The sequence below is a fragment of the Podarcis liolepis genome, assembly GCF_965112155.1.
Source record: "Podarcis liolepis genome assembly, chromosome: 3".
NCBI lineage: Eukaryota > Metazoa > Chordata > Lepidosauria > Squamata > Lacertidae > Podarcis > Podarcis liolepis.
Window position 1 is genome coordinate 72,077,268 of NC_139557.1, and position 22,516 is coordinate 72,099,783.

The following is a 22,516-nucleotide window of genomic DNA, read 5'->3' on the forward strand; positions in this document are numbered from 1 at the left end:
CATGTAATGCTCTTTCAAGTGAAGAGGCTAAAATGGCCAGTGATCCACTTCAGAGTTTTATTAGTAGTGGACAGCTGCTATCTATACTGCCTTTCCTAGGCAAGGCTTTCAATTCACTTCTGTAATCTACATCTCAGAGCTACAAATAAAAATCTTCATCACCTGTGAATCAAGATTGTTGACTGACAGATGACTCTCTAGTCATTGGTTTTGTGGAAATGTGTCAAAATACAAAAGAAAATTCAACCTCAGTTGGAAAATGTGCATTTGCACACAATGCTGATATAAACAATGTCATGTAACTTAAATATCTTTTTGAAAAAACACTTCATAACGAAAATGACGCAATTGGACTACCTCAGGTATCTTTGGCACCTGCTATCTCAGAGTTTTATTAGACTTAATTTTATTATTCTAAATATCTAAAATAAATGATATCTGTAACATACATCACCAAGATACATGCAGTGTTCGAAACTCCTATTGTTCTTGGTGCATTTTGCAACAGAGAATTTCATTCGCACAGGCAGTTTCTGAGCCCTGGATGCAGTACTGCGCCTAAGATTTCACGTTAAAACTGTGGAATGGAAGGAAGTGGGGAGGCACTTCCAACTACTCTCTGAAGACTGGAGAAGAGACCCTCTTAAGAATATTAGGAGGGTGGGCAGGGGAAGGATAAGACCATGTGAAAAATGAACATAGTATTTCAGCTGCAGTTCATTCATTATCAGCTTCAAATCCTAGTTATACAGAAAGCATGCCTAGACATTCTGTTGCTGCACCCATAACCTAGACTTAAAGGTGCCATGTAGTGCCTAGGTTTCGTATCTCAGTTTCTAACACTGGTTACATCAGTTCCAAATTATCAAAATGCTTCTCAGCAGTTTTAGAGCCACAAAGGAATAGATAAGAGTCATATCAGTCAGAAATAGTATCATTAGTCATTATTCTATTTGTGAAAGTAATGAAAATAGAATTATGCATTTCTTAACATGTATATATAAAATCTAGCTGGCATACTAGTTACTCATTAATTCAAAAGCTAGTTATAGCTTCTATAATTCTGCTGAGTGAATTCTTCCTGTTACTCACAGGAAGTCCACTTATGTTAATGCTACGTTGCAAAAGTGATGGATGTGAGCAGAAGGTCTAGGCTAATTTCAAGAGCAAAAAATAATTAAAAATGCATAATATAGCTGGTCTGATTCTCTTGGTTTGTAATTATCAATGTACCTAGCTATTTTCAAAGCAGTCTTTTGACACTTAGAGGAAAGAGCAGCTGAATAAGGAACTGTAGCATATGCTTCTGATACTTTTTGCACTGAAGTTAAGCCTGAAAGTTAAGCGATTCTTAGGGCTCTATCCAAAGAATTAGACCAAAAGAATAAAAAGTTCCCTGTGCTCAAGGAAGCTTTGGACATGTGTTTCTCCAAGAGCAGCTCCAGTCAAGCATCTTTTGAAATAAAGAGGCTGTTTGTGATTTGGACATGGAGATCTGCTGTTCAAAAGAAATAATAGTTTTTAAAAAATCTACTGGAGTTTTCTAAGCCCCAGGGCTGGCCCTTGTATTGGGCAGAGCAGGACAGCCACCTCAGGCGGCCAGAGCTGTGAATGCCATGCAACCTACCCTGTTCAATATAAACTAGTCTTATATTGCTGCACTGGAGAACACTGACCCATCACCAGTGTTGGAAAGAGATTCAGCTGCATATGGAAAAAGGGACTGTCATCCTGCCCTTTATTTCTAGCAGTTTGGTTAGTGCTGCCAAGCCCTTCATGGCCACTGTATTTTCCCAGTATGATGAGTAACATATAGATTAAAGTACGTTTGCGCAACTGGTGCACAGAAAATTGGGTTTTATTATATGCAGGGAAGGGGTAATCACACCAATTTGGATGTCAGGGAAGAGTTAGAAGTTTCCACTTTCTCAGAGGGAGAAAGCATTCCACAAAGGGGGGGGGGAGAGCAGTGAATCTAACAGAAGAGAGCAACAGGAACAACAGGGATGGACAGGATGTTCATAGGAAAGGCAAGGGTTAAGTTCTAGCTCAGATTCAGAGGAGGGGAGATACAAGCCAGCTCTAGTGAGGAGGTTAGAAAAAAGAGCAGGAAAGCGAAGGGAAGAGCGCCTTCGCCATTTTGAGGGTGGCTGGTCACGGAGAAGCAGAGCTCAGAAGGTATCTGAAAGAAGTGACTCTGAGGAAGAATAGTTAAGAACCGTTTATAAGATTGTTTTGTTAATACGCAATAAGAAGTTATAAAAGAACAAGAAGCGTTTGTGTGGTGATCTGAAGAGGACAACGACCAGTCCTGACATTGGACTCCGTCTTTTTTGTGCCAATGCCAGCCCTTTTCAGGGGATGAAGCTGTGAAAAAGATCTACTTACAGGGAACATTAACAGAAAGTATGAACTTCCCAAATAAACTTTCCAAATTGCTTAATCGTGTTAATTTCAACTCACAGCAGACGCTCACACTGCCTCCTACTGTTTAAACCCAACAGTTTTCTCATCAGAAAGAGTCCAATTGAATTACAACATATGGAGTCAGTCAGACCTTATTTATATCACTTCTCACATTAAAATCAAGATGAAGGTGAATTAGTTCAGGCAATTCCTAGCACATAATTCACCCCCCACCCACCCAAATACTCAATTACATGGAAGGACAGAAGTCTAAACCTTCCGCTCCATAAATTGTGGTAATTTACAGTTCCTCTTAGGAGTGTATAAAGAATACAGTAAAAAATAGCACAACTATCTGTATCACTAATTATATCTGGTACAAGTTACAAGCAGTGAGATTTACTTCACATTCTGCTCCTTTAAACAGTAATATGTCAGAGGAAATAAGATAATTATTTTAAATTTTACACTGGAAAATTTATTTGTTTGTTTAACAAACCTGTGTATCACCCTCTATCCATGGATCTCAGGGCAGTTCACAACATAAAAATACAAGATAAAAACATAATTTTAAAAAGAACCAAAAAACCCCACAAACCAATAAACACCCAGCCCCACCCCATTCCCCTCCCACAAACACCTTTAAAAGGACATAGAATGTTAATCAGCCAAAGGCCTGGTTGAGGAGAAACGTCTTTGCCTCGCACCTAAAGCTGTATAATGAAGGTGCCTGGTGAGCCTCTCTGGGGAGCGAATTCCACAAAAGGAGATCCACTGCAGAAAAGGTCTGTTCATGTGTCACCACCCTCCAGATCTCTCATGGATGAGCCACACAAAGAAGGGCCTCAGATTATGATCATAGGGTTCATATGGAGAGACACAATCCTTGAAGGTTGTGAATCTCAGAATTTTCTCACCAATTATTCTGATTCCTCAAAACTTATTTGTTTGTTTGTTTGTTTGTTTGTTTGTTTGTTTATAAAGTCTCTATAAAGAGCACATGAAAATGGACAACCAGTACTCTCTTGCCCCCAAAAGAGGTAGTGGCAACTGGGTGGTAATTATTGTAAACCTCTGGGTCCAAAGAGGACTTTTTAAAGGAAAGGCTAAACCTTAAATGCAGCTTCCATACATACACATTCACCACTCTCTGGACCCACCCTATCAACCCACCCACTACCTGCTAGTTCAAGCCACAATGCACAAGAGTCAAACTCTTAGAAGCAAGATGGCTTCTGAATACCAGCAGCTTTCAAAATTGGACAGGATGGTGCACTGGACATCTCATTTGGACCTGTACTATCAGTGGTGTTCACATCCCTGTGGAGACCATTAGAGAATAGTGATTTTACCCTGAAAGTACTGAGCAAAATTGTCACAGCAAATCTCAGAATCTCCCTTAGGCACCCCTCTTCTTCACACCTGTGCCAAAAACCTTTCCAGCCCACTCCTTCCCTTGCTTTCTATACTCAACTTTCAAGTGGAGAAAGTCTTCAGTTCTCCTGCTGAAGCCAAGAGAAAGAAAGCATCTTTGAGCAAATATGGCCACACTGGCAACACAACAAGCAATAGATGTAACTAGAAAATAATGAGAGTTGCATATATTAATTAAATGGCCAGACACATTTCTGACTAGAGAATACTGTGTGATATCTTCCCCTGTGTTGTTCTCCCATTGCTCTTGTGTGTGAGAGAGGGAAGTCAGGCAGGAGAACAGGTTACCTAAACTTATTCACATCCTGATATGGGGTGATATGTCCACAGAAAATTTTCTGTTTCATTAGCAGGAATGAACAGATGCCAGCAGCAAATACAATATTAGGCAAGGCTGACAGTGTCAATGTTTGTTTACTAAATGTCGGAGGATGTTTACTAAATGTAAGAATGTTGAAGGAATCTGTTGACAACAGGCTATCAAGCAGATTTCCTTCCACTCGCCCATTCAACGAACCTGATTCCTGCTATGCTATGGACTCTTTTTGCCCGAACATGTGAATGCGAAAGTGTACACGTTGCCCTCAACATGCTCTTGCCCATTCTCTCTTTCACACATCCGTGGACTTAAGTCTCTATAAACTGAAATTGAAATGTTCACGACAAAAGTTGGCAAGAAGAGAAGCTGAAATATCACAGGATGTTCTCCCTTCCGCAAGAGGCAGGACTAGTTTTTGCTGTGAACAATTGCTAATGTGTGTGCTCAGCGCATTGTCAACAAAGCAGCAAGCTCATGACTGAAGAGAAAACTGTGAATAAATGTGAGGAAGTAGACACAGGCATGAGAAGCCTCTCTTGTTACTATGAAAAAACAGATAAACCTTCTATTTTACATTCATTGTTTCAAGCTGCAGGAAGCTATGTTTCTCTATTTGAAGAAAACTGAAGTCACAGTTTGCATTTCACCCAGAAACAGCCTGACACAATTAAACAACAATTATAACACTTTGATGCCAGAATTAGACAGCAATGCAGACAGGTGTAAGAAACATATGAACAGCTAACAAAACCTTACAATCCTAACATTTGTCAACAAAAAGCTTCCCTTATAAATAGTTTATTGCATTTTAATAAACAACATCATATATAAGATAGGGATGCAACAGCAAGGAAGGCCCTCTTTTTCCAGTAAGACATCAGAAAGGGAAAGGAGACACTTGACACAGAAGCAACTGTATGCTTCCGCAGCAGAAGATGCTCTGAGGAATGACAAGAGCAATTTGCATTTCTATAGTTTCTTTTGTGTGCCCAAACTCCCTAAAGCATTTTGCAACTCGATAAGTATCATACCTGGCTAGAAGAAGTGATAGGATGTCAATACAGTAGCAGCTCTCTGTGCAACCAGACACAGCAGCTACTCAATGCATAGCAATGCTCCCACACAGCTGTAAACATGAGGGCCAATTAATCTGTGCTGGTTAGAAAACAGGAAGCGTTTGCCTTTGGGTAAACTTTCCCCTTTTAGATAGTTACCTGGGTGACCACAGGAAGGTGCCTGGTTCTCTGATGCTGATGCTGTACAGTAGGAATACATGACTCACACACCCTCAGAACTTCACCTTTTCATGCAGGGCATATATAAGAAATGGAATAGGGGAGAAATCATGAAGGAAGGCTATACACGAGCAGCCAGCAGTTGTAGGGAGCAGGTCCAGTGGGTCAAAGCTCATAATGATCTCAGACTTACACTAAAGGTTTAATGTAAATAATAATACAGGTTTATTCTGCTATGGTCAAAGCAACAGAAAGAACAAGCAAGAAGTAGGTCCTCTGCATGGAGAAGATTGAGAAATGCTATTGGGTGACAGAGAGAAGGCGAAACTGCTCAACACCTACTTTCCCTCTGTTCACCCAAAAGGAAAGTAGGGCCCAACCTGGTGATAACAGAATAAACAATGCAAGGAGGGAGATGCAGCCCAAATAGGAAAAGAGGTGGTAAGCAAATACCTAGCTGCAGGGTTCTGTCCTGCGCCTTTTGTTAGGTGTGCGTTAGTTGAGATCCCTGCATTGCAGGGAGTTGGAATTGATGACTCTGGGGTCCCTTCCAACTCAGGAATTCTATGATTTGATGATTCTATGAAGTGTTCCCTGTAACACCTTAATCATATTACCCAACTGCAAACCCGAATGGAACCAAACCTAATGTTTTAAAGGGATTTTCCTCACATTTATCTCTTGCTGCCTTTGTCTCTTGTTTCCCCCTCCCTTTATTGCATCCCCCCCCTTACCATATTTAGACCGTGAATTTCCGGGGGTGCAGAGACTGGATTTTTTGGCTTATGAAACTGTAAAGCACCACGTACTGATGGTGTGACGACAGCAGCAGCAGGAACACAATAATGCTGCTAGTAACAGAGCAATTTATCCTCTCTGGCAAATTCGAGGTTTCCGAAATGCAACCTCGTTACATGCAATCTTTTGTTCAGATCAAAAGGAAACTCCCAATTGAACAAAGTATCAGACTCGCTGGTAACAACGAAGGCACCGGGGAAGATCATAGCTCCAAGGAGCCTTACAAAAATGTATATTCATTCTACACCTGTCCTGTCAAGCTGTTTTCCCTCTCAGTGTAATAATACTTAGTTCTGATACAGCACTTTGTGCACATTGTGTCAGCCATCCTTACAACAGCCCTGAGAGCCCAGCCAGTATCATTATCCCCATTCTGCAAGAAGGGGAGGGCAGACATTGGCTGAAAGAATAGGGGCTTCCCTAAGGCTACCTTCTTCTCCATTTTACATTTTAACACAACCGTTAGCTAAACCATGAGGATGTGATGAACTCAGCAACTTCTACATCTCCCATCCCCTATCAGCTAATTTTTCTCCCCTTCCTCCCCCCGCAAGTAAATCATCACTTTGGTGTGGTGCCTTTGGGAGAACCTTACTGGCTCCTGCGATCAGGCCTTCAAAAGGACTCTATTTCATCAGCACGTGCACTTACACACTCTCTCACACAGCAGCAACAGCAGCCTTACAACTATCCTCCAGGGGTCACAATTGGGTTACAAATTTCATATAACGTGATGACTGAGCAGCCTGATTTAGAACAATTTATTCACATCCTTCCTCATTAAGATTCAAATGGAATAAGTAATGTAGAAATTGAACAGATACAGAAAATGTGCATAGCTTGCTCCTGTAGTCAGTAAACATTTATTCACTAAGCAAAGATCTCTTCTCCTCCCCCTCTCATATTCCTTCTTCCTCCCCTCCCCATCCTTTTGCCTTGCTGTTTTAATGCATAATTAAGAAGGTCAGAATTAATGAAGCAGTGTGGAGTAAAGTTCAAGGAATCCCCAGGCACTATTTATTCTATTAGATCTCAGGAGTGAATGTCAGATTGGCAATGTTAGAGGCAGAAGCAGTTAGGCTGGCAGCATCCCAGAAAGGAAACTACCAAGGGAGACTTACCTGCAGTGTCAAGTCATTCCTGAGCTCCTTCCCTGCAAAAATCACACGCAACTGGTCAGCTGGAACTCCCTGTCGCTTAGCAACCACCTCCTTGAGCTGGAAGATGCTGGTGTCTGAATCAACCTCCACTGGGAAACCATGGCTGGAGTTGAACCTGACAAATACTGACCAAGAACAAGACATATTTTAAATATATGTGTATATATATATGCCTGAATATTTTGAAGTCTGAAGCATCTGAGAATGGCACAAGAAACAGCTAAGAAAAATGGACAACGGGCAAAATGGTACTGTAAAATGTTAGTGTGTTTTATCATTTTAAAAGGAGCAACTGTGTTACATTGCAGTTTATTATTTTGATAGATAATTCCAAGTAAGACATTCCACCATGTAATTTTCTTAACTAATTAAACATGCATTATGTTTCAGATGTCACCCTAAATTACATTTACTATATGGAATGAAATGCAGACATTATTAGCAATATGTACAATAATCACTAATACTGTATCAGTTTAGCCTTGCCCTTGGGACAGATCAAAATATATGCTCAGCAAATATATTTTCTCTCTCTCTCTCTCCAAACAAATGCAAGAAACACATGTGTGCTGTGTGCAAGCTGCTTTTGAAGGAAAGCTTTTAAAATACAGTAATACTGATTCATACACACTGGCCTCCCAGAGATATAATTGTCTAGAAAATAACAATGGAGAGAAAATTGTATATTTTATGCAGTCTCTTAAGTCTCTTTCTGGAGCAGGGTGGTCTTTCTCAGAGTTCACTTAAATAATTGCAATGCATAACTTCTGTTGACATACTTGTGGAATGCCAAAAATTACTCCAAAATTCAGAGCTATGGCAACCAGTCAAATCATACACCAACATTTGGCATGTAAGATACAAACTACCACCATTCACAACTCAGGGTTGCTTTTTCATTATTTCAGAAATATAATTTACATCATTATTACTTATTGAATTTATATGTCACCCTGTACCCAGAGGTCTCAGGGCAGTTCACAGAATAAAATCAAAATATAAAACCACAAAATACATAATCTAAGCAAAACCAACAACCCAATGACAGCCCCCCCAAAACCCCACATATTAAAAGGGCATAGGGTGTCAATCAAATAAACCATATCAAATCAATCATATACTTTGTGACTGATAGTAATCATAAAAAGTATGGGGGCAAACTGGAAAGCCATGTAAACTAACTAGAAAGGCATGGAACCTCTTTTCCTAATCCCTGAGTATTTATTTACATAATAAATACTCCAGAAACACAGATGTTCACAAAGACACAGATTCATTCATTTGCACTAGCATAATCACACAACGGCAATCTCTTCTTTCTCACCTCTGGTTTCAGTTGCTATCTTTGTACGCTATGAAACATGGGACAAGATACACAGAAGGGAGATTCACATAGTCCTCAATCTTTCTTTTTTTTTGGGGGGGGGAATCCAGGATTCACACTTTTTCCTTTGAACTGGAGACAGCAAAAGAGAAGGAAACTGATGGAGGTCATTGTCCTGTCAGGTTTTCCCCACTACCCCGCCCCTGGTTTATGAAAGCCCATCCATGGCAGCAGAGATTGATTGGGTATCAATAGAAAATGATGCCAGTAATTATTTGCTGGATGTACTAAACCCTGCCTCCACCTCAGGGGCGCTGAATATATGGGGTGCAAAGGATTCCAGCCCCCCCCCAATATTTTGGGGAAGAGGGCTATACCCCCCAATATTTAGGTGGCTGCCACCCCCTGCCACTGCTGAGTGCCCTCCATGCGCCCCAGCCCCCGCTTGGCAGCCAAGGAACCGGGTCGGAGTCGGGGCAAGCAAAGGTGAAGATCACTCTCTGCGTGTCCCATCACATGACATGTCACATGGCCCCTGCTCCACCTGACTCCATTTTGTGCCTGCCTGTGCCCCTGCATCGTCATTTTGTGACTGGTTGGCCTCAGTAATAGTCATCCATATCAAGCAGGGCCTGGGGTTAGAAAGTTGGAGTACTGGCACTGTACTGTTGCTCAGAATTTCTGCTGATATAAATTAGCATACAATTTAAGCACCAGGAGGATAGACATTTCTTATGGCAGGCCATAAAGGAATCTGTTGTTAGAGGTTAGCATAAGAAGCACTCCCCCCACCCACCCTTGACTTCTGTTGTGAACCATTAAAGGAAGGTTCCTAGAGCAATCTTGAAGATTTTCCGCATCTCAAAGGCAGCTGTCCCTTGTGAGTTCTTCACAGTTCGACCTGCCACTGTCTTCCCTGTGGCAGTCATTTAAAAAAAAAAAAGTTTACACACCACGTCTTTGTCTGTTATCCACCTCATACCCAAATAATAGGATTCCCTTAAGGAACAAACTCTTAAGAAGAGATTTAGAAGCTAAGTCCACCATCCTCCAAAATAGCCTGAGGCCAATTTTGCCATGTTACATTATGTGACATGACCTGTTTGCTGAAAACTGTATATGAAAAACAATGTGTGCTACAAAACTGAGTAGCAATTTCAAGGGGTAAAATAAACATTTCAAATACTTAAAATATTGTTCTCATACACATTAATGATCAGCTCAAGTTATTTTTGAAGCACTACATTATGAATTCATAAAACTAAGCTCTACACCACTATGAAATCCTCAACACTTTTGTTTGGGTTTACTAAGTACATTAAAAGCGTTAGGGTTTTTTGTTTGCTTGCTTGCTTTTTAAAAAGAGTTGAGAGTTCAGGATTACATAAAGAGGGGATGACTAAGATTCTATGTCCATTACAATAGAATGGCACCCTCAATCCATTTTTTTTAGGGGGCCAGGGCCCCCATTGTACAGGCCAAATGTGGAGCCAGGCGCAGAGCAACACCAGGATGTCACTTCTGCATTGTGGCAAGCTGAAATCAAAAAGCACACTGACTCCTCCATCCCATTAAGGTAGTCATGACATGGATACATATGTGAACCAAGCCTCTGTGCTGCTGGGAAAGAGGAAAGAAGGAAGGGACTCATACTGTCCAGCATGCATAACAAACCAGAGCGGTGAGCGGTGGCAAAACTGCATGCTCGGGCACCGGGGGCTGATAGCAGGCGGGGGCGTGGCTGGAGCACATCCCGGTGGCGGTGCGTGTGTCCCGGGGGCATGGCATGTCATCTGTGTGGGGGGGTGTGCATCCCAGGGGCATGGCGTGCCATCCACAGGGGCGTGGCACCCGGCACGGGGTATGTGTGCGGCATGTGTCTGGGGGCAGCCGCAATGGTACCTCTCTCCCTGATGGTACTGGGGGCGGTGCACTCTCCCCCCTGCCCCGTTCCTCCACCAGTGAACCAGAGACTTTGATCTAGGATCTTTTCCTAATTCTGGCTGTGTACACAACCAGCGTGTTAAGGCACGAATGGGGCACAGAGGTCCTATGTTTCAGTTTACCTTTTTGTGCATGTTCATCAACACATGAGTTAACTGAACTCTAGCTCCCATTCACTCTAGGTAAAGGTAAAGAGACCCCTGACCATTAGGTCCAGTCATGACCGACTCTGGGGTTGCAGCGCTTATCTTGCTTTACTGGCCGAGGGAGCCGGTGTACAGCTTCCAGGTCATGTGGCCAGCATGACTAGGCCGATTCTGGTGAAGAAGAGCAGCGCACGGAAATGCCGTTTACCTTCCCGCCGGAGTGGTACCTATTTATCTACTTGCACTTTGACATGCTATCGAACTGCTAGGTTGGCAGGAGCTGGGACCAAGCAACAGGAGCTCACCCCGTTGTGGGGATTTGAACCGCCGACCTTCTGATCGGGAAGCCCTAGGCTCTGTGGCTTAACCCACAGCGCCACCCGCGTCCTGTCCCATTGACTCTAGTGAGTGGTAATTGATGGAGTGCATTTGCACTGTGTGTCACTGTCCTTATCCTCAAATGGCACTTCCCTGCCCTCCCTGACTTCCAGAAACCTGAAGTTCATTGTGGTCAGGCGTGCAGGTATTTGTGTGCATGGCTATTTTAAAGTTAATTTTTGAGATACAAGTTTACCAATATACCAAACTTACACAAATCAGTGGGCTAAAAATAATAATATAAATACATATGTATTGTACCCAGTCCCACCAGTAGTCCACCAAGAAGCACATCATCAATTGAAGTCAAGGATGTGGTGACACACTAAGCAACACGTCACCACACATGAAAAACAAGCCAAGAGTCACACAATGCACTTCAGTACGTCCACATTTGGACAGTGTGTAATTTTATGTTGGATTCTTTTTCCCTAACCAGATTATGGAGGTAAAGTACAGACTGACACTTGGATGAGGACAACACTGCATCAACAATGTAGAAAAATATGCACAAATCTAGTCACCTTTAAAGTGCCAGGTCTATGTGTTCAGATTCTATCTGTTCACCTTCTTGAACAGAACAGGACTTAAGGGGTCTCTCTCCACCCAAGAGTTAAAGATGTCAGTGTATTTTCACTGATGCTAGAACATTCAATAAAAGAGGTATCCAAACATACTAGGGATTATTACTGAAAAGGACAATGAAACAAAAGCACAATAACACAAAATGCATTGCTTGGCAATGTATCAAAAGATTAAATCTCTACAAGCCTTTATTCTTTGCAAATAAAGACATTGACAAATGAATAGCATTATAATTATTTTAAAAAATCTTTCATACACTTCAAATTAGTAACGCTGTAATACATTTTCAAATTATTCACCACTGTCCTCTCTTTAATTTAATTGTGCTTTCAGCACTGTAGCATAGGTCTTGGTCTTTTTGCTACTCAACAAACCTGGAAAAATTGTTGCTCAGTGATTTAATACCTTTGCAAATATATATATGCTATCACACACACACATACTCACACATCATATTTGCATAACATATAATACTCCCAGCAGAATATTCATCTTTGCATAATGTTTTCTACCAGCAAACGACAAAGGGAAGGAAGAAGAGCATAATAAATCCTGCTTACATTATTCTAATGTTACTGGGACATTGTAACTTCTTTATTCTGTCAGGAACAGTTACCCTCAGATGTTTAATTCTTTTTGAACAAGCCAAAAAGGTCCATTACATAATGCAAGTAGTCCCCTCTCATAGAACAATGGTTTCAAGATTGGATTAAAAATTATATAAGAAAAAAGGCGCCCACTGTCATGCCAACTGCTAAGGTTATTGTAGGATGGGGTGCAGAATAGAAAGCTGACAAAGTACCTTCTGATATTTTATAGAAGGGGTCTATTGCATGGGTCCCAATTTTGTTTGAAAAACAATCAACATTGATTTAAAACAAACTGACCTGCAAGACTGTTTCCTCATACAATGTCCACTTCCCAACCATAGCCACCTGCCCTTACAGATGGGAGTAGGTAAGGAGGTAGGTACAATCAGGAGCTTAAAGTGAGCTCCCTATCGTTCCATTGCAAGTGGGGCTGCCAGTCAGATGACTGGCAAGGTCAGTTCTACTGGGACTACATGAAGCTGCACTACGGAGTTCGTGAGGAGAAACTCCCTCATGCAAATGAGGCAGATCATGGTCAGTGCCAATCAACTGATTGACATTGTCAGCCAGTCCTGCTTTGTCGATCTGCAGGCACAGCTGGGATTCAAAAGGCAAGTGGACATTTCCCCATTGCAGCCAATCAGTATGGAGGTGGCCATTTGAATGCAAACCACACCTGCAAACAGACTTCAAAGGCTCTTGCTGAGAGTCACTTTGCACTTTGACAGGTGGGTAGAATAACACACCTGTTAATGTTGATTTAAAGGTGAGGGGGCAGGACTTAAGGCTTTGGCCCACCAACTGGCTCCAGTTCCCCACCTGTTTTATGGGCCAACCACCAAATACTAATTTTTTTTTAAGCTCTTCATACAGTAAGACTTACTTCCAAGTAAATGTGTTTATAACTACGGCCTGGGAATAAGTAGAATTGCACTCAGTGGACTGTATTTCTGAGTAAATAAACACAGGACTGTACTGCAATTAATTTACTCTACCTTGGTGTGTTCAAGCAGCAGCATACACTATCAAATAGCTCGTTATAAATATAAGTGGTCTTAATATTTCAGCAGCCTTAACATTTAGAATGTCTTTTCATTGAAACAACTGTCTATTTATTGCAGCTGGATGCTTGTTAAAGGAGTTGATAATTATTTGCCTGAAAAATGTGACATTTCTAGATTTGTGGGTAGCATAGCCAGACAAATAGCGCAAGTCAGCTATGAACAATCGAGCAATTAGGAACAATAGCATTAAACTTTTGTGACAATACTACAACAGCAAAAGAGTAGATGTGCTTACAAGTTTAAGATGAAAGGATAACCATTCTTAGAACTAGGTCCTATGCTCAGTTCCTTCTTGCACACTTCCTATGGGCATTTAGCTGGCAACTTTGAGAACACGATGCTGGTGTAAATTGGCTACTGGCCTGATCCAGTCATGAATCAGAATTAAATAGCAACTAATATTGTCTAAGATTTCTAAACAGAATGTTTAAAAAGTAGGTTCAAGGGGTTACAATGAATGTTTTGTTAATGTTTAAGTCAGTATTTGTTTTGTGGAAGAGAAATATAGAACAGTTGTTCTTTTAAAATTTATACATATTTGATAACCTAACAATATACAGTGGGCGCTCGGGTTGTGAACGTGATCCATGCAGGATGCATGTTCACAAACCGCAGCAGCGTGTCTGTGCACACACGGGTTGTGATTCGGCGCTTCTGCGCATGCATGACCGCCGAAACCTGGAAGTAACCTCCGGGTTTCGGCGGTCCATAATCTGAAAAAACACTACCTGGAGCGTCTGTAACCCTAGGTATGACTGTAAGTGATTACAGCTATGAAACCATAATGTGATTAATAATAATAATAATAATAATAATAATAATAATAATAATAATAATTGTTAATTCATACATCTAAGAACTAAATTGTTTTGTCCCATTATATATCCCCCCCTGCATTTCTCCTTCCCTATAATCAATCAAAACATGCATATGGAAATGACTTAATTTGGTCTTCATATACACTTCCACTAACTAAGCCAAGACTATGTTCTAGCTGGCATTCAGGCTAAGTAGGTTTATGGGCTTGATTGCTGGGGTTTGGTGTGTTCATTGGGAACGGGAGAACTGCCTGAACATCTGCCTTCAGTACAGATGGTGTGAAGCTACCCTATAGACTTTCTGTTCCTGGAAGTCTTACTCTGTTCACAGAAGGGGCTATGATCATGTGGAGGTGATTTTTACCCAATTCCCACTTCTTCTGCAGCCTCCTGGACCAGCTTCTGCAATGCTCCTAAAGGTTCTTCAACTCAACCAGACTTTCAGAATGTGCATAAAGGAAACCACCTCCTCTCATTCTTTGAGCATAATTCTGTTCACAGGATCTGTAGCTCACAAGATCTCAAACCCAAGTATGTAGAATTTAAGGAATGCCAGTGGCACTTAAAAAAAAGTGCACTGTGCTATGCCCTAATTTTATTTCCACACCACTTTTTATGCTTCTTTATAATGTAAGGGAATAAAGCCACACTCTGCTAGTTTCTGAATTAAGGCAACAACCATGACCACACCAGGGGTGAGGGAGACCGACTGCTGAGAAGCCACTGACTTCAAAACACTAGGAATTCAAAAAGGGGGAGAATGGGTGAAAAGGACATCTCAAGGTCACTTTCACCAAGTAAAGCCAACCTGAGATAGTGGGTATAAACTGTTTAGTATTCAGGGATTCACTGTATGTTACAGGGGATATGTAATAAAAGATATGTCGTGTCATGTCAGTGTGTTCAGTGATTCCCCACGCTTGCTCTAATTCACTGACTTCTGTTTGCAGGGAAATTCTGGATGTGATGAAATAACACTTCTCATTACTAAATGTTACTGAGGAGACACAGATCTCCAATAGTCAGTTTTCCAGGCTAACCTCTTAGTTCAGTCTCTGCCCAGACAGTTGATGTCTTGTAATATCACTGTAAAAAGGGTTTGTAAACAAGATCAACAGCAACCAGCCCATGACTGTTGTGGAGAAACAGCTAGTCGAGGCACCTCTTTGTCTGATGTGTTCTTTTGCTGCTAACTAGTATTGATGACGTTTAAACACACATGATTAAGCTGATTCTCTCAAAATGGGTTTGAGTGGGCCAGACTCCCACAGAACTCTATACTGTTGATAGCTTTGAAGATTCAGGAAAAAAGGCAGAGCACAGAACCTTTAGAACATGAGTCACCTTGACAGGAGGTTGAATACTGAACTCTGAAGCAAGCACAATTATACAAAGACTCTCCTCCCTGGAAGAGAGGGGAGTGGTTGTGGGCGGGAGACCGAGCTCCGCCCCTGGTAGGGGGCATTAGCCCCCTCCCCTCCTACCTGGCTGGCGCCCACGCCCACCGGAGGTGGCCAACCAGGTGCCTCCGGGGGGCGTGTGTAGCAGCTTAATGCTGTGGCGCCAGCTCCGCCTCCTCCTCATTCGTCGTCGTCCCTCAGCGAGTCACCCACCCTCCACTCCCATTTAGCTCAGGGTATAGGTTTTTGGCCTTGCTATGGACCATAGGTTGGTCGCCCTGGTTGGCTGAGGGGCCTGGTAGGAATTTTTCCATTTGGCATTAGGCCTTTTGGTTTTTTCGCCTACCTCGTAGCAATCATCACAACTTTTGTGGTATTGGTGGGTAGGTTAGGCATTGGATTCATGTGTTGTGCTGTGTCAAGGGCTAGGTGTGGCCATCGCCTATGCTATCTACCGTGGGTTATTCCGTTAAAGGAATCTGGCGGTCGTGTATTCCGTCCGATGCCTGCTTGGCGGGAGGCCATGGCACGACCCTCGGTTGGATGAGCATCAACAGGCTCCACCTACTGTTGAATAAACCCACCACCTATAGTCATCCAATGCCTAAGCCAATACCTTTTCACTGCTGTAATCAATAAAGTTGTGGCCTTTTCTTGCCCATTAACCTTATATCACGTGTCCTTGTGTATTTATTTCACATAGCGGGGTCGGGCCCTCGATCCACAACTTGGAGCAGTCCTAACAGCCAAGTTTTCTTTGCTCAGGACTCCACCATTCTTCAGAAACAGTGCCTGAAAGGTTTGCACTTGTGTCTTCAATATGGAAGAATAAATATAATAATAGTGTTATATCTTGTTTGCAAATCCAATATATTTATCTGTGTGAGCAGATCAGCTCAATTCAAGATGGACTCGGACCACCTAAGCCGCTGTTACAGAATAACATATAAGGTTGCATACAAGCACTGGTATGAAGAAGCCTCACACAGGAACTGGAATCTGCATAGCTAAAAGCTACTGTCTTAGTACCGTGTCATACTGCCTAATGAGCTACTGTCTCATACAATTAAGCATGTCAGAACTTCTTCCTTTTTGTTGCCCTTCTCACCCATGCCAGCATGGCTTCCTTCATCTACATTATTCCCATAATCTCACAAAGTGTTTTCTTTTGTCTATCCCAGCAGGACTTGCCTTTGGCATGAAATCTAAAAGGTGCCCCATGCAAGCCCTGCTTGCAGAGGAACGATCAGGAGAGAACTTGAAGGCTCTCAATTGTTCCTTTGCAGTTTTGGCTTTACTCACCTCACACCTGGCATCACACATAAGGCATGTGGTGGGTATGGCTTGTGAAGAACAACCTTGTGGGTCAAAATAGGTCAGAGGATGGATCTAATTCAGCCCACAACCCAACATTCTCCAAGCCTGTCTTAAGTGATGGTGAATTCTGAACAAGAGGCAAATTTTTAAGGATACTGAGATCCACATATAGGGTACTATGGGTAGTTTGAGAAAAGAAGCAACACAGTTATGCCCTTCCATGAACTTTATTTGCTAGGAAGGAGCAGTCTGGGTTCTCTTTATTTCAAATGAAAGCAAACATAGTACCTGTCAGGGAACTGCCATCAGTGCCGGAGGGAGAGAGCAAAATCCAGAGGGATTCCGGAGAGCGTCCCAGGATTGGGAGAGGCAGCCCATCTTCTGGGGAAGAGAATCAGCGTAGGACCAGTGGAGAAGGGGGGCAGATGGGGGAAGCGGCGAGGCGGTCCCATGACTCCTTGCCGGGGACCAGCGGGGAGAGTAGAGCTCCTCCGCTGCCTACGCCCTCCTTGCGCAGAAGGCTTTCGCGCAGAGAAAGTAGGAGGAGACTAGGTGTCAAAGAGCTTCTTTGCTGCAAGAAGTTTAAGAAACGCCCACTGACGGATTCTGCCAGCGATTGAGACAGCCATGGGTGAGTGGCTGTCCAGACAGAAAAGGTTCACTCAGGCAATCCAGCCAGGTGTCTGCACCGGCTTACGCACGAGCAACCCCTAGAACCATTACAGTACCTAATAAACCTATAAACAACCAAACATATGCACTGGCCTTCCAAGGGCCTGAAAGGAAAAGAACCATGAAATACAACTGAAGTCAACATGTATTTGCATAGCTTAAAAATGCATTTGCAAAAAAGAAGAAAGGAAGTAAAATCCAAACGTAAGCAAGCCTTTCCAATTCATCAACACAAAAAAATAGTATGTCAAACAATCTTAATTTCCTTGAATAAATTACCATGTCATTAAATACTGTATAGCTATGTCAGCAGCTCCACTTTATAAATCTAAATTTTATGGGGGTATAATTCAAGTTTCTAAATATCCCAACGCTCATGATTTAACATGCACAGAACTTGGCAATGTAAAAGAAACTATATTTGATGGATAACAAGTTTGAAGGTTCAAATAATTTTGTATTAACAATAAAGATCCAAATGTATCCTTGATATTCATATTAAAATGGTACGGTCTGGTCAGACGAGCTGCTGTTCATCTATCCACCAAGTGAGTATACTCAAGTCTGCAAGTGGACTTACTCAGTTCAACTGATCTATTTCTCTATCTATAATCATCCAGTGTGCATGGCACTTTACACTATAATGTAAAGAAAAGACTTAGTTTCTATTGGCAGTGAGGCTCTGGGGCACTATAGTCTGTCACAGTCATCTAGGTAATGCAACTGCATTAGTCACTTGCCATCACCAGATAGCCATACAAAACTCTTGTGCATAAAAACTAAACTAAACTAAACTAAACTAAACTAAACTAAACTAAACTAAACTAAACTAAACTAAACTAAACTCTTGTGCATCACAGGTGTGTATGAGTATGCATGTAACTGAGAGAGCCTAAAAGTGCTCCACTCATGACAAAGCAAGCTTTGGGGGCACAAACCTACATATCTAAGTGATGATGGTAAGAGGGAGAAAACATAGAAACATGGATTTGAGGTATGTGTGTGACAGATTCCGACACTCTCTATTTGACATTTCATTGAAGCATCCTCCTAAAAAGCAAATACCTTTTGAAAAGCTGGACCACAGCCTGTGGTGTTTCTGAAATTGCTCACCTCAGATGTATGAAAGAAGTGTGCCCCCACAGACCCTTTGGGTTTGATGGCTCTAATAAGTTCATGCCATCACTGTGGAAGTTGTTCCCTTTACCAGCATGTCCTTGTCTTTCAATATCAGACATTTTTTTAAAAGAGTACGAATAAACGTCGCTGCCTTTGTTAAACAAGCATCTGAGGAGCCTTTGGGCAGATCACCTAGATGAGCACAGCAAGCATTACCATGAGTCTCTTGGGTCATAATCTAGGAACAAAGACAGGATGAAACAAAACTCTGAGAGCTTTTAAGGTCCATTAGAAGACAAATTGGCTTTTTAATTAATACTAAGCACAAACAGATCATGACAACATTATGTATATCTCTGTGAAAGGGATTATGTAAATAGCATGCATTTGCGAAATTGTTAACTATGCCATTTGTATTTATTCAGCACAGAAGTCTTCTAAGGTCTATCCAGTAAATACCACAGCCTTCCAAAACAATAATTCCTTTTGTAATAAAGGGCTGCCCATAAGCAAACTTTTTGAGTTGTTTTCGGCATACAAATATTCAACTCAGAGCAAATAAATTATGCATATTTTAATACAACAAACTTTGCAGGAAGCATTGAATTGATCCTTGACCAGTGTGGTTAGTAACTATGATCTTAGATGGCGGAAACCTATATTCAAGTATTTAAGTACAAAGCTCAATGGGCAAGTCTTGAGTAAGTGGCTGTCTGTTTGTGAAGCTAAGGCCTGGTCGACTTTGCCACAATGTTGCCCTGGGCAACGTGGATCTTATACCCAAGCGACTCAAAGATAAGCTGTATGCTTTCTTCTACTTACTGCCACATAACTCAAGGGTATGGAACCTCAGGCCTGTGGGTCCTCCAGACCTCTCTGTCCAGCCTTCAGGACTCACTCTAATCATGTCATCTCCTCAGGCCACACCCCTCACTGGCCCTGCTCCATAACCCCCTTGAGTGCTTTTGCATGGCAGTAATGTGTCTTTGAGCAGTGGTAATGTCTCTTACTTATATTGATGGAGGATAGAGAAATGTGGGTTATAAACCTCTGGATTTTGCATGGGTACAATGCAAAAAGGTAAGAGTCACATTCATTGTCGTGCCCACTTTTGCCTCTGGCTCTGTCCATCACTGGCATGTGGGCCCCATAAAACTACCCAGAAGGGAATTCAGCCTGCTTGACAAAATTTCTCACAACATCAAGAACACTGCTCAGTTCTTTATGTTAGCTGGAGGAGGAAGGAGGATACAATTTTGTTTTATTGTACTGTGAAATTGCTTCAAGATGCTTCTTAGGAAGCTATTCATAAATGAAATACATAAGAATATATAATACAGAGAAAAAATCAGCAAATTCCAGGAAAATCCAGTCTGATTTTCCTCCCAAATTTTTGCCTTGAGGTTTTGTCCATTCCTACTCTAGAGCAAAAAACGACATCTAGCCACCAAGTGCGCCATTGCTGCCAGTAATGGAAAACTGTTGAAAGAAAATAGCCGAGGCACTAACCTGACCCATTAGGACTTCCATTTAAAGCTGAGTGAAGTGCTTCTTGTATACTGTACATAATTAGTATGATCAGTTGGGACAGTTTGTAAAACCATTTGGGACCTCTCTAGATGAAATGCACTAAATTAATGTCAAGTCATTATCACCATTACTCAATAGATGGTGCCTTATTTGCTGAGCCACAGAAAGAAATATGGAAGAAGCTGCATAACATGATTAAAATATGCCTTCTAAAAATCCATTTCCTCTCAATAAACACAATTCAAAATGCTAATTTGATAATAGGGGGGAGGATTGCTTAAGGATAGCAATTTCTTGGTGATACAGAGAAGGTCAAAAAGTCAGATCTACATTGCAACTGGAGGAGTACATGTTTGTATATTGGTTATGCCAGGTCCCAACACATTTGATGGTTTAATTATGAGTTAACAAGTTTGTGAACTGTCTTCTCAGATTTTTCCCTCTGCTTCCCCTCTACCATGCCCTACTGTTTTCTTGCTCCTCATACAGAAAGCTGTAAATCTTGAGATCAGAAGAAATGAAAAAGGACTGCCCCTCTCCGCAGATCCATGGAAAATGTGGATAAACATTGCCATAAGCAGAATGAAAACCAGTTCATGAAGCAGAGCAAATCTATCTTCAGATTTTCCACACACCAGGCAAGTTCGGATTTTGTAAAGAAAAGTATACCATGGCACTGGAATACAGTGAAGCGCCCCTGGGTGGAGTGGAATTAATGGGCACATAAGAAGTATAAAATCCACATTAAGCTATGGTATGGATGAGCCCACAGATCATCCCTTGTTATCAAGTTCAAAACAAATTTGGTATCGATACATGAAGTTGAAAGCACCAAACTGTCCACAGAATTACAATTTATGTGCAAAAGTATAGGGACATCTTTCAGGATTTGGGCCCTCAGTCAGAGGGTCCAATCAACTATATTGAGCATGGGAAATTCTCAAATAATTGAGAAGAGTGAGGATATTTTCTTTAAAAAAAACAAACAAAAATAAAATGCAGGAACATTCTAACATTGTAAGATTTTGAGAAACATGTGCTACTTTTTCAGTCTGCCATGATAAAACTAACTAGAATACAGAGTATCTATTGACTCACTATAATAAAAATGTTGTTGAGAATTTCATCAAGTCTGTATTAAAATTCAAGTTATGATACAGATGAAAGAACAAAAATTGGGTGTCCCTTTAGATGATATTTGGATAACATGGAACACCAGCTAGACTTATCAAAATAGAGAACCATTGGTGCCATCCCCATGCAAGTGACTGCATTGAATTCTATGAAACTACAAATCAATGCACGTCTCTCACAAAAAAAACCCCAATGGACTGCCTACCTATTTTTATAAAATAAAGTGAGGAGCAATGTATCAATGAGAATATTTCAGCAGGCATCTAAAACTTTCTGCTCATAAATATGAGAATGCAAAGACAACCTAATTAGAATTTACATGGCTGTTAAGTAAACTTGCAGTCTGACATCTTTTGTACTGTTCTCTTAGGACAGCAATTCAAAGGAAATAAGAGTCTTAAAACACTAATCAATGAGGGAAGCCTTTTGTAAGATTACTTGTAAAGATTTCTGGGTCATGCGCTTTTAATCCAAGATTATTGCTCGTTTCCTCAACTTGACAGGTTTATCTGAATAAGAAACACTTTGTGGTAGAAAAATTCATGCTTTTATGCTCAATAACAGTTTTATGCTGGAAGCACTGCCAGGTTGTAAACAGCATCTCCAATATTTTCTTTTTTCTTTTTTTAGGCACCAGAAGACAAACTACAAAAACATAACCTTTTCATTGTCAACGCAAGACCTAATGGTTTATCATGCATGACATGAATCACTATTTAAGATGCATAAAATTGCATTTTCTAGATGCTTTTAGTTAAAACTGATTTATCATTGCGCTAAGGCCTTTAAAAAACAGAAGCACACAGAGTCCCTGCCTGAGAAAAAAACTTATGTCCTATTCACCGTCCAGCCTGTACAGTCCATCACTGCTTGTCTAGACAGACAGAATGAAAGCCTCTTCATAACCAAAAATAAAGACTGGTGCATCAAGCTTATAAAAATTAAAAACCACACTGCATTAATTATAAATCATAAAAATATGTTGCGACATTAATGTTAATGAAAATGTTATTATTATCACTAGAGTTTGGCAGAAGAATAATGCATGCGTGCTCACACACATATGGTTGTGTCCCTGTTACAAAAATACATGAATAATATAATTCAGTGCTCAGTGATCACACTTTGCTGTAGGTTAAAAAA

At 41.2% G+C, this 22,516-nt stretch overlaps 1 protein-coding gene across 4 annotated transcripts in view; it reads right to left on the reverse strand.

Moving 5' to 3' along the window:
• Positions 1–22,516, reverse strand: part of PRKN (parkin RBR E3 ubiquitin protein ligase) — a 618,246-nt gene that overhangs the window by 501,038 nt on the left and 94,692 nt on the right. For all 4 annotated transcript variants that reach the window (XM_083496542.1, XM_083496543.1, XM_083496541.1 and 1 more), the window contains exon 2: positions 7,314–7,477. In XM_083496542.1, coding sequence (XP_083352668.1) covers positions 7,314–7,477 — 164 coding nt within the window. The remainder of the gene's footprint in view (positions 1–7,313; positions 7,478–22,516) is intronic.